Genomic DNA, 25,035 nt, shown 5'->3' with positions numbered 1-25,035 from the left:
ATCTGAAGCCTTCTGACCTGAATGGCGAAAAAAAGAGACTTCTCAACAAAGTGTTCAGCCAATCTAAACAGTAATTTCATTGCAAATATTTTTGTAAAAACAGGGCTTGAATTATGCTACAAAAAGGAGCAAGTCCAAATTTTTTATTTGCCCTGTTCACTGCTCCTTTTGAGTTTGATTTTCATAAAAATCCTACCAAGCTAGAATGTAGTGTTTCCACCAAATTATCAGATTTTAAATGGAAATAGAATTTGTGAGGAGCAAAGTTTAAAATGCAAATTTTAAATTTTAAGTGCTGCCCCTGGATGTCTGAGAATGACAGCAGTGAGAGCAGCACAATAAGAGACAGCAAAGCTGAAGGTGTTCAGCAGTGAACCCTTGCAAACAATTACTCAGAAAAATAACAGCCCTTCCAAAGATTGCTCAAGGAAATTTCCCAGCCAGTGTTCCAAACTACACATCAAATTTAAGCAAATCAAGGCAGGGTTGCAAACAACTCGCTACCATGAAAATGAATGTATGAGGAACTAATTATTCATACACGTTTTTTCATCATGAAGAAACTGACCCTGACCCCCTAAATTTTCAGAGCTCTATGAAAAGAATTTCAGTTATGATTTTTCTGAAATATCCTGAATTTTCAGGTGTTCTTCTCCTCTTCCTTGCCATACAATTATTTCCTCTTCTCCTAAATATGTGCTTGCAGTAAAGAAAAACAACAGCAATACCTGACATTGACTTTCACACTACCAAAAGCAAACACAGAAGCAGGTTGGAATTTTTTGGTGCAGATTCTGTATCAGTTTTGCAATCAATCAGAGGTCTGGCAGAAATCCAGAATTTCTAAAGGAATTAAAAGCAAATTTCAATTTTCTTTCAAATGAGGAACTCTGTTCCATAGGTTCATGAAGACTAAATGACTTCAGTCCCCCCTACATCACAGATGTGAACACACAAAGCAGATATGGGAAAGCTGCCCCAACGTTTGAGCTGCCTGAATCCTGTGTCACAACCTTATACCTCAAGATCACACTGTACTATGACAGCTTTGGACACGTAAAGGCTTTAAATATATTATATTACACACTATGGTTTAAATATATTTTTTCAAATGGTCATGTAAGATTAAGATTCATATGCATAAAATGGTAATATACATTGTAAATATATATATATATTCATGTATATATGTATACATATAAATGGAGAATCATAAATTTAAGAATAAAAAAACCCATAAATCTAAAAAAATGACAAATTTAAATCAGTGAAAAAAGTTAAATGGATCAAAAAAAATTTCAAGAGTCCATTTCATATTTGCAGTGTACACAAAGCACTTCCAGTTGCATGACTCAAGTTACAATTTTTTCCCCACACAAATGAAACCACAGCTAAAGAGCCGTTTCAGCCTCACCAGCTTGCTTGCAGGTGGGTGAAGTGATTCTGACTCCACAGCCCAAGCTGAGAAAAGTTTCCATCTGCTTTGTATCCGTATGAAATGCTCACAAATGTGAAGCAATACACAGTGGGCTGAAAAAACAATAAGCTCAAGAGGAAAAATAATGAAATTGATCAAAACTGGAAGAACGATGAACTCACTCCCACCCTAAAGATATCCAAACAACCAAAGGACTCTGTTAGAAAAATGAACATTGTGTTCAGAAAACAGGAAAGAACAGCAAGACATAAATCAAATAAAAATATCATGAGACTGTGCTTTAGAAAACCACATGGGTTGCACTGAGTTCTGTTCCTGCAGCCCCTTACAGAGCTGCCTAAGGGACACAAAAACCCCACGTGTCCAAAACCAGTGCAGGTCTTATTAGCAAGAGCTCAGGGTGGCCACCTGATTAAAAAGTGAATTTAGACAGGTAAGAAAGAAATCAGCTACAAGGAATAGAAACGGAATTTGTACATGAACCTGAGATGAAACACAACACCAGGAAAGGTATTATGAAACGTTTGCTGGGCTGAGGCTACAAAAACCTTTTGTCAGTGTGAGGTTCAAAGGCACGTAGAACGGTCTGCAAAACCATGATCAATAAGGATAAAAACATCCCCTTGGGAATAAAGAAATTATTAGATACCATGGAGTGGCCTGAAGGGATAGAAAACTTTAAAGGGAGGAGGGAATTGAAGGCTTTGACTCCTCTTCTGTGAGGTATTAGCGCAGAACGTGCCTGGGCTGTGGCCTGGAATCAGATGTTCAGCCAAGCACATCCTCCAGTGGAGGTCAGTTAACAGCAACCCAGAGGACAGGGATATCCTATGCACCTCCAGAAATATGTTTTTTAAACAGATACAACGGTGCTGTGACTGCTTTAAACAAACATCAGCCCTAAAATCTGTAAGAAGAGACAGGTTTTGCATCTGCACCAGACATCGTCAGGTTAAACATTTTTCCCCTGACCGAGGATATTCTGAACACCTACAAGCATATGGAGGGCATGAAGCTTTAGCATTCCTCCAGTAGCACCACAGACACAGCTAGAGGAGAGCTGGGACCTCTATAACTTAGATTAATTGCTTATTATGGGTAGGAGGAGAGGCAGTGTGGGAGTGCTGCGGCCTCAAATAACAACTGAGAGCAGCCACTTGAGCCAAGGCACTCTCCAGAGCCCTCAGGGCTGAGTCCCTGTGTGTTTCCCCTGCTCTGATATCTGTCCCTCTCTGGGATCCCACTGTGTCCCCTTCTCCAGGAGCTGCCCTGACCCACAGCCCTCCAGTATCACTTACACATTCCTGCACACAAGGCTATGGCAAGGCCCCAGCCCATTTTAAGCCTCACTTCTCATTTTTCTGTCTCATTTTTCTCTGTCGGGCTGTCAAAAAGCGCTGCTGAACCTCCAGGCTCAGTCCCTGGCCACCAGCACCAGGGGCTGTCACCTGCCACCAGTGCAGGACACCACAGGGCTGTGCAGCTGGCTGCAGATTTTCACTCCTATCTAAGGTTTGAGATTAGTCTGCTTTGACAATGATTTCATGGCACAGGACTGCCCAGCACCCCCCACTGGTGTTTATTTGTGGCTGTGTTTAAGGATAGGCTGGGCTGGCCTGCAGACACTGACAGAGGAGACAGAGAGATGACAGATCATTCCCTGAGCTGCAAGAAGCTCCTCCACAGAGGGAACTCCCATGCTGGGACCCCACAGTGCCCTGTGTGTCACCAGGCAGTGATGGAGAGACACTGCACTGCCTAGCAATGTGCAGGGATGTGGCACTGGAGGGGTAACTGGGAAGGAAAGTAGGAATGAAATCACCTTTGACGCTGCCCTCCTCAGAAATCCACTCAGTATCAAAGCCAAGCAGCAGCAGGAGGAGCATTGCACTGAGAGCTCTCCTAAAGCAGCTGTGAGAGGTTCCCTACCATGCAGGCAGCCTCCTTCCTCCCCTCCTTGCCTCCCCATGAGCTGAGAGCATGGCACTGTGCTAGGGATGTGCAGCCTCTGCCACCCTCTGTGCCACAAAGCACAGAATGGAACAGGAGAGACAAAAGGGAACAATAAATATCCCCCTGTGGAGCTCCTGCACAGAACCCAGCAGGTGGAAACAGTGCTCAGCCTGAATTTGGTCCCCTCTAGAGGATATCAGCTTCTACTGGCTATGAACAGGTAACGGGAAATTAGGGTTCCACACTGTTTTTATCCCTGTTGCAGTTCAAATCTGCAGCTAGACGGACCACAAACAACACCACAAACATTTTGCTTCTGTTTGGAATGAAAAACGTGCAGCCCTAGTTTCTGCAGTCAGGTCTCCAAAGCCAAACAAGATAGTTATGATTTCCAGCTCCCCTAGTCATCAGATTGCTGCAGCACATCCCTAGAAAATCATTCTTTGCACCAATGATTTGCCACATAGTGGTGCAAGGTCTTTGGAAGAAATGTACTTGACTGAAAAAATGCTGTTTAAACAGTTTGGAATTTTTCCCAAAAATGTGTTGTGGTGTTTTTTTGGGTTTTTTTTTTGGTTGGGTTTTTTCTGCCACCTCCTAGAAATAATTGCTTCTGTAAGCATGTTGGTTTCCTACATGTTAAACACTCACCAAGCAAAATTATTCAAATATAATTTTGTGCGAGCCATCTTCTCTCAATATATAAATTTAAAAGCAGAGCCCATTAGTATGCCTGCCTTTCTCCTCCCAGTTTTCCCTTCTTTTTCTGCCCTCTGGCATGGCAGCAGGAGGCAATTAGAGTGGCCAGTGTGTGGCTGAGGATGCAGCACAAAGCCTGGGCCAGGAAGGAGGAGGCGAGGTCCATGGCCATCGCACAGCAGGCTGCAGGATCAATGCAGCTCTTCCCTCTGCCTTTGCTCCATTTCCCTCAGCCTCCCCATCCAATTGCCCTGGTGGGAAGGGTGCTGCATCACAAGGAGAGGTCTGACAGCAAGGTTTTCTGTGCTCCCTTTTGAAACCTGCCTCGTGTCAGGTTCTGGTCTCTTGCCCAGTGGCACACAGAACACCCTCCAGGGCCCGGCTCTGAAGCAGCAGAGGAGCAGAGTGCTTTTCTCCCTGACTCTGCCTGCTTTGCTGACAGAGGATTTGGCACTATCATTCATGCTAAAAATACTTTTACACTCCTTCAGTAAGAGTATGACATTTTGTGCATTGTACAACTGAGTCTCTTTAACACTTCTTAACTAAAGCTCTTCTTTCACCACGTCTTCATTATGCCCTTAGGTGTCAACACACTCTTCAGCTGCTCTCTCTCAATGAGATAATTCTTATCTCATCATAGTGATGATGTTCCAGAGTGTGTTGAAAACCCAGGATTAAAAATGAATGTTTCAAATGCAATTAGGAACATTGCACAGGTTGAAAATTAATTCCTAGTTCACACATTGATCTAAGAGGGAGTGTAAGTGCATTTTTAGGTCTGTGAGCACTACTGAAAAAAAAAAAAAGAGAGATTACTCAGATGATTAAAGTTAACATGACTTGTCAGAGAAGAGCCTAAGTGTATTTGGACCCAATTCAGAAAGATACTTAGGAACATGGCTGTCTGTAACCTGTGAAACACTAAGCACTTACAACACCACCAAAGGGCAGAAGGAAAAGGAAAATCCCACGATGGCCAAATCTGCCAGCTGTGTTTTTCTCAAAAAAACTCTGCTCAGTCTTACAGTAGGTTTCATATCCTTAGCATAAAAATCTTTCACAAATTGGATGAGTAATAGCAAATAAATAATAAAATAACCACAGTAATGATAATGATAATAATAATAATATTATATCCTTCTCTCAAGAGAGAAGGTGGTAAAGAGTGCAAACAAATTCTAATTACAGGAGATGAAGGAATCAAAGAGGTTCATGAGCAATGCAAGATCTAGTGTGTCACCTTGCCGCCGCGTTGGTGATTATTTTCAGACTGCTGGGATTACGGATCAGCTTATCCAGGATGCTGACAATCTGCTCAAACTTGGGTCTGTTGTTTCTGTCCTTCTGCCAGCAGTCCAGCATCAGCTGATACAAGGCAGCTGGGCAGTCCATGGGAGGTGGCAAGCGGTACCCTTCATCCACAGCCTTAATCACCTGCACAAGGAGAAAAGTTTGTGCAAACTTAAAGGCACTTTACAGCAACTTGGGTTTTTATCAGCTGTGAGAACCTTAACGTGGACGCTGTGTGTTTAAACAAACGTGTTTATTCACTAATTGTCTCTCCTTTATCTGCAAAGTAAACCAGGCAGTCGATTAGGCATGCAGAAAGGGGAGTTAAGATACAGTGTGTGACTTTGAAGAAGGTGAGTGTGTGGAAAGGATCTCAGAAACTCACACTCACTTGAAATAAATCCATAAACAAAAGCCACAGTTAGCAAGAGCTTGCTTAAGTATACAAAACTTCAAAAGGTCCTGGATATGTCTCCTCTGATTACACTTAGAAAAACAACCTTTCCACATCCTCCAGTGGATGCAAAACTCAAAACACCAACAAGAAAAACAGCCTACCTTGCTGAAAAATCAACATGCCCCTCACTGCCATCCTCAACCAACAGACAGAAGGTCTTGTGGATGATGTCACAGGGCCACAAAATGCTTTTAAAACTTACCTCAGCTATACATTTTCTACTAGGCAGTGCAAGCCCAATTCCTTATAATTTGCCTAGGCGAATAAAATTTGTCTAGATTTTCTGTATTTTTTCCAGATGGACACATGCAAAACTAAGATTACTTTAGAATTTATGTTGTCCAGAAGATTTTTAATCCAGCCTTTTCACTAGAATCCAACACTTCTTGATCAGGCCTACAGCATCTATTGCCCCCTAAACAAAAAAACCCAATGTAGAAAATTCAATGTAGAAAATGATAAAGCCATATTCTGTTAATCTTTCCTTTTCATCTGTATCAATTAATTGAAAAGCAGAAGAAACTACTCTAAATCAGAACAAGGACAAGAGCACAGTTAATGCTTTAAGCAGCCATGAAGGAGAGATACATAAATAGGTTAATCCTTCCATTTTAGATTTCAATGGGATATTATTAAAGACATCCCACTAATATATCAGTCTGCACAACAGGATACATTAATCTCCACAAAAACAATCATTACCAATTAAAAGAAATGCATCATTTTCTGCAGAGACTTGGGTTGCAAGGGTACCCATTTAAAAGGAAGTTTTCTTCTCTTTTTCCTTGTTTAACATAAAGTAGTACAGAAAAATGTTTGACTACAACTATGTAACTGACTTATTTATTTTAACTTAGAACTAGTAACAATATATATCATCTCCTTGGAAAATCTGTTTGTGTGAGTGATTGCACTCCATAAAATTTTGTCCATAAGAAACTCCTGTGGAATAAATCTAAAATTAATAAAACAACAGAAAAAGAACTCAAAATAGACATAATAAAAAAATCTTCTTTGGGGAAATGTTATGCTTCTTTTAAAAATACTGGGAGAGCTCCATTAATCATTTGGATTGCAGGCTTGGACAGTTTACTAATGTTACAAAGAAACCTGTATTGGAAGTCTAATCAGATCACTCTCCTTCTCTATTTTATCCATTGATTACTTCCAGAAGCATTTTGGTTCCATTAAACTCTTAGCAGAAATGCTTTGCTTCTCTTTTTCACAAGTGCCAAGAGCAATTTATTCTGTGCATTTGACATTTGCAGAAAACTTCTATAGGATATTATACAAGTGGAACCAAAAGGGGATCAACAGAAATTTAGGAGGGTTTTCTAACAACAAGCCAAGGAATGTAAAAGGCAATGACCTCATTGCAGTGGAATTATTTGCATCATCTTACAGAAAACCACCAATGGGACAAAATTCTCTACTCTGCTCCTTCAGAGGTCCAAAACACTCTGCTATAAAGATGGCGGGTTTTTAAAATTCTAATGAACTTTTACTTGACCAGGGAGATCCGGTGGTTTTCATCTCCACACCTTACTGCATGTCACCATCAAAAACTCAGAGCCACCTGCTCTTGGCCTCCTTTCACAGCTTGATCCCTTCTGTGAGAACACAAAAAGCCAACAATTTACTCACATCCTGGTTGGACATCTCCCAGTAGGGTCTCTCCCCATAAGACATCACCTCCCAGAGGACAATCCCATAGCTCCAGGCGTCGCTGGCTGACGTGAACTTCCGATAGGCGATGGCCTCTGGAGATGTCCATCGGATGGGAATCTTGCCCCCCTAGGAGCAAAACAAAACCAGAGAGTCCATTTGACTGTCCTGCCACAAATATGATTTCATGTGGTTGATTATTTTATCTCTGAGATTCTCAGTAATCGTGATATTGGTGTAAGAAAAACTAGTGCAAGCTGGAAAATGCTGCTGCCATTTGTTATAAGAGCAAAAGAGAGAGTAAAATACATTTCAGTGCAAAATCTACTGATATCTAGATTTACCATAGATTTATCTATCTACAATAAAGATTTATAGTACATTACAGCATACATACTTTATAGACACACATATATATACATATTTCATATATATATATATATATATATATATATAATATATACACGTATGTATGAGTGTGTAGCATAATTCACACAGATAAAAGTAAATGGTAAACCAAGTCTGGTTGATTTTCAGTTATGAAATGTTGGAAACTGCCACATACATCATTAAAGGTGAAAAAACCACTCCAAGGTCCTTGCTTATAACCCAGGTTCTTTTGCACAGCCCAGGAGAGCTGGATTTGGCTAATTTAAAGGCATTGAAGTGAATTCCCTGCATGGCTTCACCAGGTTTTCTGGGACATTCAAGAAAATAAGGGGCCATGATGTTGCTTCACTTCACTAAAGCCAAGCCTCCAACTGAGACAGAAAGTCAGATTCAGATGGAGTCACTTGTGCAGTGGGAAGAGTGAAAAAATGTCAGCTGGGAGAGTGACTTTGGACATTTTTTACAGTCACAAGAGAAGCAAGCCACCATTAAATGCCAAGCTTGAAGAGAATTGAAGCTTCCAGTACAATTAACATGGTAGGTAGGGGAACATCTCTCTCTGGTCATGGCCACCACTTGGTGCTGTAGGTCAAGTTAATAAAATGCACATAAGAAATCTCAGGCTGAGTTTCTAAAATGTGAGAATTAGAGGAAAGACAATTCCTGGTGATGCCAGCTTTGACAGAGTTTTTTGAGAGTCACACATGGGAAAATGAAGTTCTAAATGATAGCAGTGCAGAACTTGTTCCTGAAGGCAATTCTGGAGTGAATGTGTTTGTACAGAAAACTGTGAGAGTTTAAAGTTATTTCCAGTTATGCATAACGTGTACAGAATATATTCTGAAGATTTCACACCAGACCAGCTCTTTGCAGTGCTTCTGACACCTCCATTATATTCCAGTCACACACCTCTCCTCACAACCACCTCTGTGGGGAGAGAGTGCTCTTACTTCCACTGAGTAACCAGCAAGAAAAAAAGAGATTTAAATATTTTACTGCTTTGCCTACGCTCCCATGAACTGTACCTGCACTGAGGGTAGCTGTGCAATCACCAGCTTTAGAATCACTGGCTTGATTAACAATAGAAATGCAGGCATTAGTGTTAATGAGAAACCTAAATACAGTCTAACTACACTGAACCATCTTCATTTTCATGGCTAATATTGCATAAATTAAATTAAGTACAAACAACACAGGCAGTCCTGACTCAGACTACGATTTAGGCCTCCAAAATGTCACTGGATAAGCCTTAGAGGCTTGGCGAAAGTCAGGGAGGGGATTGTCTTGGCATATGGTTTTCATGGATACCATTCTGTTTAGCAGAGCTCCCTACCAAAAGAGAAATCTTCATTTCCCACACAACCCTTAAAATCAGGTGATCACCAAATTTACACAGGAAAAAGAGGACACAGAAGATAAACTGGAGTGTTTGAAACCACTGTTTTATCACTGAAGCCAGATGAAGAGCTTGATCTCTCTCTCTCTCTCTCTCGGAAATTAATCTATTGGATGATGGTCTTTAGTCACAAAAAGTACATTGTATTTTCCATGCTTTATAACTTTATTCACAATTCCCAGTGCTGCTCCAGAACAGTACCAAGAACATAAAAATGACTTTGTTTTTCTCATACTCAATTAATAAGCTCCCTTTACAAGTGTCCAGGGGCCCTCAGCAAGCCCAAGGCCCAGCCAAGAAACAAGGAAAGCTCTCCTGTAGCCTCGTGTTTTCACAAGAAATCCACTTACAGTTTTAGATGTGAGGCTGATAAAGAAATCAATCTCTCTGTTTTCTATGCTAGAAGTGAGCCCTGGTTTTCAATAAAGAACATAAATCCTGGGGGAAAGCCACATCCTAAATTTACATCAACAAAGACCCCACCACCATGAAGAGGATTGGACATCTCCCAATAGGCAGGGGCAGGAATTTCATATTGGACAGAAGGTCTTTATAATCTTATGTAAAAAGTTATCTATGAAATTAGAGAAACATTTAAAAAAAAAAAAAGCAGCATTAATTAGTCTCCTAACATTTGGGACTGCTTTATTGCAGAAAGATTAAAAACTCAATGAAACAATTTCTGGCTTTGCTTTACTGAAAAAAGAAGGTGCATCTACCCCAGATCCGTCTTGCAATGAGTGTGAGTCAGTGACTTTCAAATTCTCTTTGCTAAGTCTCAGCTGTAATCCTATACAAACCTGCAGATCCACACAGCATTGCCATAAATAACTCAAAAATATTAATTAAAATGTAGTTAAAAAAAGAAATCAACTGCCAGTGAACAGAGTCTAAAAGTGTAATTTTGCTCTTCTGCTCCCCAATTTGTCATATAAATGTCATAATTATTTTTAAAAAGAGATTTTGCTGACTTTTTTTGGAATAATTTAAGAACAAGAACAGCAATATATTTACTGATTATTTTCTGAAGATAAGTACAGTTTTTATATATTTTTGTCATGGTCTGCCTTTAAGGACATGCTCGTCATCAAGCTCAGCTCCCTAAATTTGAGTAGAAAGACAGTTTTGGTGTTAGAAATTGTAGGAGTTTGTTACTTCAGCTCAAAATCCCAGGCACTCTGGGTCAGAGAACCTCTCTCAGGGTTGGAAATCAGAGAGCCAGCAGTAACCAAAAGTTTTATCTTCTGTAGATGGAGCTGCTATTCCTGCAGTATCTGTCTCTCCAACGTAATTTATCTAAAGTCAATGAAGTCCTCAATTTATTTCGAGCACGTCTGGCACTCCAGCACAAGGCAGCTGTTTCCAGGGCTTCAGAACCCATTCCAATATTCTGATTTATAATCTGTTACAGGGTGACAGCCACAGGCACCTAAGCCACAGGCCTGGGGAGGAGTGAATCAAGAAAAATGGATTCTAACTGAATTACTAGAAGGAGTTTGCAGAAAGAGCTGAAAGTAAAAGCCTGACATTCATTCATTATACCAGGACTTAGGAGAGGCCAGGAGATATCTTAATGGCACAGAACAAGAGAGATTCATGTGAGTGAGATGAGCCAGTTTTTACCGTTTTACATGCCTGACATTATCTGATTCTGCTTGTCAGTCCCTTACTAATGCATGTTTTATATTGAAATCATCTCCTCCTTGAGTAGTCAGTGATGACAGAGCACTGCTCATCTATTCTGTGCTTTGGAGAAAGAGAATTTTTGGGATTTTGGTTCCTTTTTACCACACCCTTCAATACATTCAGACTGTATCACTGTGATTTTGCGTATTTAGGGAAAACAACTGATTTCTGTCCAGCACAGGCTGCATTTACATTAAAATGCCATGAATACTGGTGATGTATCTCTGTGCCTAAATAGTCAAAGTTCATCTACAGATTACCCAAATATTGTCTTTGAGAGACATAATTACAGTCCCTCTGCAACTGTGATTGCTTAAATTCACTTCCACTTCATAGTGTGTCATTAGTCCACCCATTTGTCATACAGACATCTGAAAAATAATAAGGATAAACCATATCCATTTGAAATGACAATTTTAATACAATCTCAGTGTTTCAATTAAAAGTGAATAGATATGGAGAATGTGGATAATTACAGCACATCCCCTCAGGCACAAAGACTCTGTGAAAAAATTAAAAAATCCAAACAGTCAGCCTGGTTCACATGCTGGCTTCTGCTTCGGTAAGCAGGCAGACCCCAGGCTGCCAAAGGCCTTTTGTGGTATCAAGGCAGTGACAATAATTCAGGAGGTAAAAAAATGACCCTCTCAGTTAGAAAAGTTCCTTACAACTCCTGATTCCCTGTAATTCACATGTGCACTTGTGATCTTTGCATTGTCCTTCAGGCTTCTGGTACAATAGCATGAATATCACAGATTGTGCATTGATATATAAAGGAATACATAAATTATTGATGTATAAAAGAATACATGTTCATAGCCTTAATGCAAAGCTTCAGACATGGCTTCTGAGAACAGCACAAGATAAAATTTCACCCAGGCAGTGCTGAGTATTGAAAGCCTGTCTGGGCTTCTTGGGGGTAGATCAATCCTGACTTGCAATTATGAATTAAAGCAGTGAAATCATTCTCAGGCTTTGACATTTACAGGTGGAAAATAGGGGTAGATAAGGAGCCTAAATAGATAAAGCATCCATCTTTGCAGCTAACTTTATAAATTTCCTAGCACCACTGATACTAAATGGACAACTGGGAGTAGGAAGAACTGGAGGACAGGGGGACATCAATATAATACACACTCTGTAATGTTTGAAATTTGAGTTATAATTTAGATTTTTTTTTTGTTGCTTTTTTAAATATCTTGTTGTCATCCTTTAGTTTTAAAGACATTTGTTTTGGGACAATTTTATTATTAGGCATGAAATAATTTGAGATGATACCATTATTTTTAAAAAGTGGCACTATTTTTGTCCTATAATTAGTGGTTGAAAAATGTGCTAAGCCTAGGAAATGGTCCTGTGTTTTGTGAAATATCCAAGCAGCAGGAACACAAACTGTTCATCTCTCTGCCAGTGGAGTGAAACTCTGTTTCACATCTGTGATCCCCATTTTTTCAGTTGGGGATCAAACATCCCACCTGGAAACACTCCCCTGACATCAACATAAGACTCACTTCAAAGGGAAATGTGAGCAAAAAAGATGAATATCAAATAGCCTTGTTCTTCTCTCAGAGCCAACATGTGGCACAGGTATATTCACAGCAACAACTCTTGAAAAAATAAATTAGATTTGTCCTAAGTTGTATTTGAAGGTTTTAATTACCTGAGCTTTTTGCTGCAGCAGTTTGCACACACACCATAAACGCCAGATGGAGTTTACAGAACACAGATGATTACACTTCACAAAATAGTTTCTTTCCATCTGATTTCACTATCTAATTGCAAATAAGCAGGTAGACTCAGAAAATAGGTGGCAGGGGGAGAGGAAGAGGAAATTCACACAGAACACAGGCTGAAAACACTGACAACTTGTGCAGCCTGATTTGTCCAAGCCACCTACAGACACGTCACTGATGTGACAGCTTCATCCAATGCTTCATTTTCAACTTGATTTTAAGAGAGCAAACAAGTATCTGACACAGCAATACACCTATTTATTTATAATAATAATTACTATTATTATTAATAATACTATATTTATAATATTTATTTATTAGAGCTGTAACACTACTGAGAATGAACACTGCTTTCTCCTGCTAATGTCTCTCCGTATTCACCATGCCAGATCTCTGCAGACAGTTTTCTAAAGTGCTATATATTGCATATTTCTAACTCCATGGCAAAGTTTATCAGAGGGCAAAGAAAACACTGAAAGATCGAGTAAAGAATAGTGTCTTTGTGCCTGCTATGTTATGAAGGTATGATAAATGTATCTATTAATGTATGAGTATATAATGTGTAAGAAATCTGTCATTTCTTTACTCATTTCTCATGTTATTTTATTTCAATCATGAAGAAGGCAGCATGTAAACTACTAAAATTATTGATTGCTCCTGTCAGTGTTCAGGAATGAAAGAAACCTCAGAAAACCCCCATTAAGGTCATGCTGATACATTGTAATCTGGTTTGTACAGTGAAGATGAGGTGATCACTGTGAGCAATGCAAATTACACTTGACTAAGATACTGGATGTTAATGTCACTTTTTGTAAAGTCTACAAAATCCACTTTAAATAGCATTAAAATGAACAACCAGATATCCAAGTACAGTACACCTATATACATAAAGCTAAAGGCTTCCATAAAAAAAGGGAAGTGTTATTCAAGGTCATAATCAGATGTGCATTTTTTTGTTTTACTCAGTTAGGAGTACAAGAGCAAGTATAATGACACACCCTTGAAGAACAGTGATTGCAGTATGCCCCAGTCAGAAATTTGTTTTATAATGCTAGAAAGCACAAAAAAATTCAATGGGTAGGTAGGATATTTTTTTACTGTGTGGGAGCTAAATCAGCAGTGTAACTAAAACTTCTCAAAGCACACATGAAGGCTTAAATTATTGTGTGCCAAAAGAACTCAGGCTTTAATTGTAATATTCACTCCTTTACACAGCCAGGAGAAAGAAACAGAGCCAAGAATTTTGAATAGTCTAAGGAAAGTAATCCACCAACAGAAGCCATACTTTTTGCATGTACATTTTCTATTTTCTCCAGACATGAATTTAAAAATAATTGTGATGAGCTCCTGGTTTATTGAGCATCTCTGGGCAGACAGACTGACTGCCCTCTGCAACACAGCCTCAGATTTCAGATTTCCATCAAATCTGAGTCTTTGCCACAACCAACAAGAATTTAAAAAAGGTAAAGGAACACAGGAACTCACCCTTGTGGTGTAAGCAGCTTCTGGGTCATCCTCCAGCACACGAGAGAGACCAAAATCTGAGACTTTGCAGACCAGGTTGCTGTTGATGAGGATGTTACGAGCAGCCAAATCCCGATGGACGTAGCCCATATCCGACAGGTACTTCATGCCAGATGCGATCCCTCGAAGCATGCCCACCAGCTGGATGACTGTGAACTGGGCATCATGCTTCTGGAAAACATTGAAATGTCATCTCAGGGATTGCTCATGCTCCTTCTTGCACAGATTGTTTCATAAATAGCCTGGAAGCTCCTCAGATGAAGAGCTCGTGAGTCAGGCGTTGTGATTTAAATGCCACATGTTGGTCTCCCAATCAGCTGAGGGAAGGGGACAGATTTGCAATTCAGATAAAAATTCATTTTTCCTCTTCTTGCTGTCATCAGAGTTTTAATTTCCTAGATGGGGCACGTGTGAAAGCAGCACATAAATCTAAGTCGTGTGTGCTCCTGAGACTGGAGTGTCAGAACATTACAGAAACAGATGTCCAACTTCCCTGCAAGACCACAGGATTTTCTAGTGAAAATCCAAGCCTTCCCCAATGGCCTAATGAAAGTTTGATATTACACAGGAATTCATTTAACAAAAGCAAATGCTGATCTGAGTCAGCGGCTTTCAAATTCTGTTAGTTTTAAACTCATTTCAAAAATTCAAAAATTACTGAAACATATTATGACTTAGCCTAGAAAACATTGCTTGGATATATTTCAAATCATCTACTTCTGGGCATAATTCAAATCTCCCAACTCTTACTAATCCTGTTTGCTAACATCTACTTTTGATGTTGATATATGGATACATAGACAATAGGACAGCATTTGCTGTAGTGCAGCTCTCAGATGAATTCCCCAGTGCTGTAAATGTAACCTCATGGGCAGCTCTCCAGCTCCTCGTGCTGCTGCTTCTGGAATTTTATTAAATACAAGGGAGCTGGCTCTGTCACATGAGGTGATCTGACATGAATCAGTTTGCCAGACTGATTGCATCCATTTTTCCTTTTTAGTTAGTGTACTTGGGGGTAATATTAGCACTGGAAACATTAGGCAAATATATGACACAGTGGATACTTAAACAGTCTCTCAGAACTCCCCTTCATGAAGAAATTAATATTTTAAAAGATTCTAAGCAGTTGTCTGTCCCTTTTTTATCTGAGCCAACACAAGAGAATTTTATATAGACTCTGGAAAAGATTTAGCTAAAAACCAGAAGGTTTCTAACCATGAACAGAATCAGATGCTCAGAGAGCCTCTCAATGGCAATGAGGAAAGAAAACTAAGTAGTTCCAAAAGGCATTTATAAAAAGGTTATAGGGCCTGAGTTGCCTGTGATATTAATGAGTCACAAGGTTCTTATCTATGCTTCCACATAACAGTAGTAAAAAAAAAAAATCACAGTAAAATGAAAGAACAAGCTGAACAACTGTTCTGTGCAGTCAGAAATTATTCTCCCTTCCTCAGGGCTCTCTTCAAGGATTTCAAGTCTAAACAAAATATATATAGTTCAGTACAGAGATATTTCATTCAGCTATACTGACACATTATTTATATGTATTTTACATGCTCCAGTGGACACCATAACATATATAGTACATAGAGAAACTAAGGTTGACAATCTATCCCCTTCTGGGGTTAAATGTCTAGTTCAATGTTATGAATTTGGGGGATAATGTCATTCAGCCGTGGCAGAACCAAAGCAGTCTCCCAGCCAAAGCTGAATTTGCCCTAACAAATTAAAATTAAACCAGTGTTTCCCCTCAGATGGGATTTCACTTCTCCTGCACTCCTTGTTTTGCCACAAGTAAATCTTGGTGACACAGGGAGCGTTTGAATTTTTTTAGGCTCGCTACCAACTTTGACAGAAAACAAAGATAAATCAGTGACAGCATTAGTGTGTCTAAGGTTGGAAAAAGAAAACAGGCCAGTAAACGTTGCTAGTTAAACATTTCTAACATCCTCAGGTATGGGGCTATTCTCTCAACTTTTCATTACTGATAAAATTTCCACAAATCTATTAATTTTGAAAATCTCTTGCTTAGACAAAGAGACTGCCAACCAATAAGCATAATTGCACAACAGTCATAATTCAGCCTCCAGAAAAACAGTTCTCATTTTTTGTGTGCCAGAATGTTGCTTTGTTTTCTTCATTTTTAATAGATATGACACATTAATGCAACCAAAATTGCCTTCATTTTGGAATAATGCTTACTGCAAATGGACCAGCAGATCCCTAAGTGGCTTTCTGAGCACATCATGATACTCACAAACCCAAATGAAAATAAAAAAATATCAAGCAACAAGAGCTGCTGATGAATCAGTGCAGAGTGGCAGCAGACCCCTAACAGGTCCAGAACAAGAGCCACTTCTGCCCCATTTAGTTTCCTGTTGCACTTACTCGTAGGAAGCTGTCCAAGGAACCATTTTCCATATATTCAGTAACAATCATAACTGGTTTACCTGGAAATAGAGCACAGAGGTCAGGCTTTTCAAAGAAACACATTAGAACATCATCAGCAAACCCAAACATTTCAGGATTGTGTCCAAATCTTCCTAACCCCAAGGATAATTTTTACATTATTCCTTTACATTTAGAAAAGAAGCAGAAGATGTGTGGGCAAACTGACGCTGGGTGCAGATGCAGGTGGAAAGGAAAGTGCACAGTAAAACACAGGGCACAGGAAAGAGAAGCAGAGCTGTAGGATGGGCATTCCTTCCAGGAACTCCTTTTCTCTGTGCTGGGATCCCTGACCACAAAAAATCCCTGATCCCTTGGACATAGCTGGGACCTGAACATGCATTGGCAAACTCTAAGAAAACAGCCCTTGAAAAGCCTTTTTTGTTCCCCCAAAACTCATCCAGATACATTCAGACCAGTTTTTGAAACCATTCCCTCCACCCTAGGGCATTTTGTGACATAACCAAGATTTTCTATGCAGCTCTGACAAGCTGGAGAGAAAGTAATGCAAAAAATCATGCGATGACAGGGAAGTTTTCAGACCAAGGTCATTGCCCTGCTAATTTTACCATCATATGGATTTTATTATTTCATAATATTTACTAATGCTTTGCTTATTTTCTCTTTGTGGTGGAGAGAAGGCTGGGTAAGACCATGAAGTTATTTAAGGAGATGAATTATTATTGCACATAAAACACAGGAAGGCATCTGACCATAAAAGTAGGACAAAAGGCCTGCATATTGTATATGGGCATGGTGAAATTTTAGCTTTTAAAACTGAACAGCATGAGGCTTGAAAAAGGTACCCAGCTTAATTAAGAAGAAGAAAGCCATCAAAAAAGCTAAGTCAATGGTAACAACTTTTTTTCTGTTTGCTTTTCAAAAAGTACAGCTTCTACCAAATAGAAATCCTAGAAGAGAAATAGTCATTTCAAAGAATGAATTTAACACAAGAACATTATGAATTAATGGGTTCAAATATCTTCTTTCTGTGGTACAAATGATGTGTTATACTGTGGGAGTCACACTAATGACTAATTAATTGACTCTCATCCATTCACCAGTAGGAAATACTGTATGCAAAATATTAATCTTCAATGATATGAGAGATGATACAGATAAGAGATCTAGCAATGTAAAAGCTCAAACAAAAAAAATCTATTTATATTTAGTCTTGCTTGCCTAGAAAGAAAAGAAAAAGCACTTAACTTGCACTCTGTGTGTAACATGAATTCAAAGGGATTTCTGGTAACACCCAGAATATGCTGCTGGACCTTTCAAGTACAGGGCTACCAAAACTTTCTATGATAAATTGATTTACTTTGCCCTGCACTTTGAAGCCAGGAGACAGGTGCCTGGTTTCTGTACAAACTCAGGCAATTTTACGAGACTTTATCAGAAGAACTTAAATTAGAGTAAGAAATATATCTTCCAAATAATTACAGGAGCATCTTCCTGCCTTGCTCACCCACACTCTAAAAATCTAAGTGCAGGGTTTCAACCTCATTCAGTTGGAAATGTGCCCATAATAAGAATCACATGCTCTGAAGTTTTAAAAGAACCCTCTGCATCCATTTATCAAAGCTCAGCCGTTTATAAATGATAACAAGTTGTGTCAACAGCATTGCCCAGGTTTATTAGAATAGCAGGCTGCAAATTGCTGTAAATTATTAGTAAACTAAGCAGAACATGTGTGCTGGTTATTAAGACTGCTGCCTACAGTGTGCCCAGGGGTGCAGGGCAGCAGCTGGGAAATGCAGAAATCCACAAGGAGCAGAGGAACAATTCTGTGCTGGAGGCAAGGCTGGAAGCCTGATATAGTGATTGATTTGTTAAAAAAAAAAAACAAACAAAAAAACCCTCCAAACTCCCAAGCTTGTTCTTCCATCACCCTGCAGAATGTCCAATAGAACAAATAATTATATTTATTGTTATATTTAGTTTGTGCCAAATACTTTTGCCCAGTAAAAAGCAGCTCCAGAGCAGATTTCTCAGCTCCTGTTCTGGAGCTATCTGCAGAGGGTGTTGTACCCCTGAGGTTTTATTGGCTTCAGCAGGGAATATTCAGAGTTTGCTCTCTCACACATGGATGTGATGGGCAGCTGGCACTCCTGATCTCCTTCCCCTGCCCCCCAAACCAGACAGCAGTGCTGTGAATGCACCTGAGTGCCAAACTCACTAAAAGTCACTCACACAGAGTACAGAGAGAATTAGTAATGCACATTCAAGAGCAATGCACAAATTCCTGCCTGTACAGCAATTAAGTTATTGTCTCAAGTGCTCCAGGAATACAAAATGTAACAAAAGAGATTTTAGCTCAGCTGTGTGCAGGCTGATGCTGGCGTTTCAAGTGATTTTGTGACTGCAAATCTTAGTCTGACTGTACAAAATGTGTGTCACTACAAAGCAGGAGATAAACCTCAATTTATGCAGGCAGACCTTTCCTAATAGGACTGTGAGACCTAAGATAAACAATAATTTCTTTGTTATTGAAATCAGCAAAATAGAATTTCATGACTCACACATAGAGAAGGCATTATTATTATTATAATTGTGACTCTTCATAACATGTAGTGTTTTACATACCTTTCATTAGTGACTTTTAGACATATTCTAGTGGGGTTTTCATTTCTTATACTTTTCAGCAGTACGCTATGAAATTTTTTCATGCCTATCCTTGTGAAACTTTGAATCACACAATTAAAAAACCAAAATTTTCTTCAAACTAATAAAACCATCTACTTAAACCCAAAGAGTTTGGCATGATTCTAGTCAGTTAAACTAGAAACATCCTCAGCAAATTCCAAGCTGATCGCAGAAATGGCAAAGAGGTGCTTTGCCAGCAGGGTCCTCTGGGATGAACAAGAAAATATCCCACCAATTTTTTCTGCTCCCATGAAAAATCTTGGGGCACTCCTTTTTTTTTTTTTTTTTTTTTTTTTAAGATTGTGCCATATAAAATTTTATTGATCTCCCACTTAATAACTAATGTAGGTAGATAAATTTGATTACTGAATGTATCTCTTCACTCTGCAGTGGATATATAGAAAATGTGGCTAAAGAGGGTTGTTGAAATATATTACTTTTCCAAGAAGGTACCACATGTACATGGAGGTTTCAGTTAAATTTTTTTGATCTCAAAAAGAGAAGGTGATTTGTTATCATAAACAAGAATGAAGAATATGCTTTAACAAAAAAAAAAAAAAAAATCCCAAGCAAACACATAACATAAGCACCAAAAAGCAGATTTAGAAAAGGCATTTGAGTAAATATATATATAAGGACAAAGATAAAATTAATTTTACTACTGACAGATTAAATCCTCAAGACTTCTTCCTTCTTTGAGATTTTTACCAAGATGTTTGAATTTTGCAATTCTGGAGCTTTAACATGCCTTGTGCTGGTACATATTCAATATCCTATGGATTATTTCCCCTGCATGAAAACCATCTAGTAAAAAAGTTTGGCCTTATTTAATGATTCACTAGAACCTGTTGCTGTACCAGATAGGCTGTTCATTAATTAGTGCTAATGACAAATCTAATGGCTTCGCTGAAAGCAGAACACAGTGAAGTTCAGTGCAATTAAGAAGCCTCATCGCTCTCCACAACTCCTCACCAGATCATCACCACAGTGCCTCCTGGTCCTTTTGGAGCAATTCCTAACTCTGGAGTTTATTACACCTGCCAATTTATTATTGAGCTTTTTGCAGAGCATAAACCTGGCTGACTTCATTCATAATTCACTTTTTCTCTCCTTTGACTGATCAGCAAATCAGAGAATTATTCAGGCTGGAATTGCTTACTTTTAGTGACGACTCCCTCCAGCCGGATGATGTTGGGGTGGTCAAACTGGCCCATGATGCTGGCTTCTCCCAGGAAGTCCCTCCTCTGCTTCTCTGTGTAGCCAACTTTCAGGGTTTTGATGGCCACTGAAATCTCCTTTTTAGAAGGCAGCTTCAGGCGTCCACTGCATACTTCTCCAAATTCTCCTAAAAAAAGAGAGTGGAAAAGTGATGAAAGCTGAAATGTGGTTATTCCGTAGGGATTCAAGGAAGAACAATCAGCACTCAAAAAAGCCCCTGGAATATGGTGTATACTGATTTACCCTTTTGCAACATGCAAGAGCAGAGCACAAGGAAAATCATCTTGGAATTCAGAAGAGGAAGTATTAAATATATAGAAAACTGTTGGAAGAAGACACCTCACTTGAAAATTTTTTTCTGTTGAATAATTTTTACACAGATCACATAAGGAAGTTTCAATATATTATTATTTGAGCAGCAACTGATTTTAATGCCCCTTTTCAGCTTTTCTTTTCTGAATATTTTTATTTTTTAGACAGCCGAGTTAATAAAAAAACACCTGAATAAATGTGTGGTAGGGCAATGACCTTTCTCTGTTGCTAACCCAGGCTAGATTTGAGTCAACAACATAGACATTAATGTCACCATATCTTACCACCAGCTGCTTCATCCTCTAGGCATAGAACTGTACTATCAAGGTAATAACCAGTCAAAGGAAGATCCATTTTTATGTACATATATATTGCTAAAAAGCACTGACATTACATCCTTTGATTCTAACACTGTTTGTATTTCAGGCTGCCAAGACAGGCAGCGGCTCAAAAAACAAATTTTAAAAGCTGTTACTAGTAACTAAAAGGAGTTGAGTTCTTTTCAGACCTAATTAAAAGCATTCCACTTCTGCAAGCCCAAATGACCATTATACTTTACCAGGAGTTCAAACACTAACCCCAGCTCAATACTGTCAGAGCACCACAAAATAGGAAGACCAAAGCACATCTTGAAAACAGAAGAAAGGGGGAAAAATGCTTGAAATAAATCTTGTAGCACCCTGCTTCCAGCCCCATTTTCTTGATGTTTTAATGGTCCAAAAAGCTATAACAAGCTAAGCTCTTAGAACTATTTTACAGTTACTGTCAATGGAGACTTTAGCTATGATTTCAGCCAGCAGCCCAGCAATCAATCCTTCATTTTAAAGCTGGAATTGTGTATCTGATATTTGTTTAACTTCTGGGAAGGAAAAGGTTGTGGGTAATGTCCATCAACACAGTCCCATTCAGCCGTGGCTGAATGATCCAGAGCTTGAGTGATTAATCAGATTCCAAAAGTACCTCAAGGCCAGCAGATGCTGCAAGAGAATAAAAGATGGGCCCTTCCTAGTTGTCTATGGATATAAAGCAGGTTCACTTTCTTGGAAAATGATTTCATTGGAAAGAGCTCCCCAGGCAGCCCAACTACATTAACCTATGATTTTTTATCTCTAGGGCAGCATGGATGCTAAATACATTTATCTGGTCAACACCATAGTGACCCATGCAGTTACACCACAATTTTTCCTGCAAATTATTATTATTACATGACCCCAGTAAGAAATGGACTGGGTTTCACCAGACACTGCTTAGGAGAAACAAGGGCTTGTGCTTGAGTGGAAAACCTGGCACTGACTGTAAGATGTGAGGATGATGACTTTTCATACAAAGCCTTCCTGACGTGTTTATTTTTAATTACACCCCACACATAAAGATTGAACAACCTGCCCTGCTGACTGGTATGTCTATTTACATGTGGGAAGCTGATAGGGATTATTTAGGAGGGCTGTTCATGGCACAAAGATCTCTCTTCAGGATATTTTAATTTCTTTTAAAAGAGGTTATTTAGTACATTAGAGGATGGTGTTTGCTGTGCATTTAGACTCAGGGGAACAGTAAATGAAGATTCTGTGAAATCAGCTACTCCCTCCAGTTTGCTGCATTTTAAATCTGCGCAGAGAACACCCTCAGATTTGGAGAGGCACCAAAGTTCAACATTTCATAAACCTTGAGAACATCAGCCACATTCATTGGGACACTGCAAACCTTCACACTAAGTTTACAGACAGGTAGCCCCTGAATTTTGTGAATAATTTGATTAACAAGATGTTGTGCTACAAGTATATTTCTTCTCTGGAAGAAAAGCAAATGCTTGCTTTATTGTTCAACAAAGCACATAGTCAAATCCACCCCAAATCAATAAAGTACTTTCTTCAGTATTCTCCTACTGCCCAGTTGGATTTAAACTTCTGAAGTGGTTTGTTGAACTGAATCCATAAAAATAAGTGAGTTATTTTAAAAGAAAAAAATTACTGTAAAGAAAAGTCTGAAAAAGTGGCTTCTGACCTCAATTTTCTTATGCTTAGCCTCCCATGAAAATCCCTTGTGTTTTTCTTGAGGTTCTTTTGGATAAGAATATTTCCTTATTGCATTTGTGTATGTTTTCAAAGCTATGTAAGCTCTGAAAGCCCTCTCTTCTCAGAGACTTCTGGCTAAAGCTGTGAAAAACTGCTTGGAGCACTTCAGAATGTTGAGACTGCCTGCCTGACTTGAAGGTCTCATTACTTACGTCACACTCCAGGGCAGTTAAATGAATCCCTTCTTCTCAAATCCCTGTCTTTTTTTATATAATTTCATCCACACTTGCCTTGCAAAGGACAAGGGCAGGAAGAGACCAAGTCATTCACTCAAACAAGGCATTGACTCAGTAAGAGGCAGGAAATGCCTTTCTGGTTTTGGGGAGAAGTGTTCCTGAAGAAGTTGCCTCAGAGCACTCTGAATGTGAAAGCTACCATGTGCTGAGGGTGATAGCAGTGTAAAGTGATGCCACAAACTCATTTTGGGTGCTCCCAGCCCTCTGTGGCCTGATTTTCATCTGTTCTTCCCTTCCTGTCTCTTCCTGATGGCATCTCAAGCAACTGCTAAGAGGAAATGTTAACTATAATGCCCTATGTGCTCCAGACTACATTAACTGAGTTATGGTGCCCAAAAAAAAGGTGTTATTACAGCCTGAGTGCAAGTTTTAATGTAAAAAGTTTGCAGGAATCCTCTAACACTTGGCTCAGTTGGTTTGAGCAGGGTGCTGGTAATGCCAAATCCAGTTTCAATCCCTGTGGGGGGATTAATTTGAGAGTTGGGCTCCACAATCCCTGGGGTCCCTTCCAACCCAGAATAAACTGTGATTCTCACTGCAGTGGAGCAGGGAGGCTTTTAAAACATCTGACCCTACAAAATTTTTCCTCTGTTTGCAGAGGCCATATTTGACAAATTTTGATTTACTTCTTATTCTGCTGTGCATCCTGACTAAAAACAGGTCAGAACAACCAAGCTGTAAAACATGGCATGATCCTAGGAACTCCTTTTCTAGATTCATATATCGCACACAGCCCAAATTTACAAACTTTGCATTTGTGAGGCTCCTGAAAGTCTTGCAAGGAAACACACTGCTTCTGGACTTTAATTTAGAGTATTCTTCCTTCTCCATCTCCACACGAATTCCCTGCTACGTGCAGTAAGCAGAGCTTTGCTGCCTTGACTGAAGATAATGGAGAACAGTGCACTCTTGTGGGGCAAAATTAAAACCAGCAAGGAACATGGATTCCATCTTTCCATAAAATAACTTCAAGCTAACAACAGCTGAGTAGCTTCAGTAAGAGAATATGAAAACTGTTCCTTTTGTTTGCTGGGTGATTCAGGAGATGCACTGAGTGCAGTACCTTGGATTCTGCACTTTTTCCAGCTGAAAATCTTTTGCTGTGCACTCAGAGTCTGTCTCTTACATCTCATGGTTTTAATTCAAACCATATACTTAGAGAGAAGCCAAAAAAATCAATAGTAAAGGAACAAGTATTTTTCAATGGATTAAAAATCAATAGTACTCCTCATAAATGCTTTAATATAGGAGGAAAGGCAACACTCCATGATCTCCTGGCTCAATGAGACAATCTGCCACTTCACTTCAAGGAGCAAGCACACATTCCATCAGGAGCTACATGCTCCACTGCAACACTCAGTGTAATGAAAATTTCTGTAATCTGGCTCCTCTGATACAAAATCTGATCATTTCACCAGCTTGTTTTCTGTAAATCCAACAACCTGTGGCATCTTTATGGCTCAGACAACCAGTTAGTGGACAGACAACCCTTTTCTCCTAAATCAATAATTCAAATCCCAAGCAGTGACCAAAATCAATCCAATGGCCAGAGGTCACTGCAGCCTGATGGATGCATGGTGACTGCTATGAAATGAGTTTGTGGTTTCACTCAAGGCATAATAGTCAAGAGTCCTTTTATGGGGAAAGAGAAAAAAAAAGAAAACATCTTCACAGTTGATAACATTTTCTGGGCTGACAGATTTTAAAGAGAAAGATAGAAGTGAGGCAGAATGATCTTTTCCCTTCCAACAGTGGTGCACTCAAGTATGGGCTTGGTGTCCTTTGAGAAGCTGTCTTGCTGTCTCCTTTCTTTCAGGAAAAAAAAGAAGTAGAAAATTGTGTGCCCTTAACTTTGCACTAAAATCA

General features: G+C 39.3%; 1 protein-coding gene across 1 annotated transcript in view; it reads right to left on the bottom strand.

The window, feature by feature from the left end:
• EPHA3 (EPH receptor A3) overlaps positions 1-25,035 on the bottom strand; it is a 172,191-nt gene that overhangs the window by 9,067 nt on the left and 138,089 nt on the right. Inside the window, exons 11-15 of the mRNA XM_054270246.1 lie at positions 20,488-20,673; positions 16,623-16,684; positions 14,196-14,405; positions 7,485-7,634; positions 5,334-5,527 (exon numbers count right to left, since the gene is read on the bottom strand). Coding sequence (XP_054126221.1) covers positions 5,334-5,527; positions 7,485-7,634; positions 14,196-14,405; positions 16,623-16,684; positions 20,488-20,673 — 802 coding nt within the window. The remainder of the gene's footprint in view (positions 1-5,333; positions 5,528-7,484; positions 7,635-14,195; positions 14,406-16,622; positions 16,685-20,487; positions 20,674-25,035) is intronic.

The sequence above is a fragment of the Melozone crissalis genome, unplaced genomic scaffold (assembly GCF_028551555.1).
Source record: "Melozone crissalis strain CALT ecotype California unplaced genomic scaffold, PUWL_Pcris_2 ptg000009l_1, whole genome shotgun sequence".
Taxonomy (NCBI): Eukaryota; Metazoa; Chordata; class Aves; order Passeriformes; family Passerellidae; genus Melozone; species Melozone crissalis.
The sequence above is the reverse complement of the archived record's forward strand: the minus strand, read 5'-3'. Positions and strand labels throughout refer to the sequence as shown.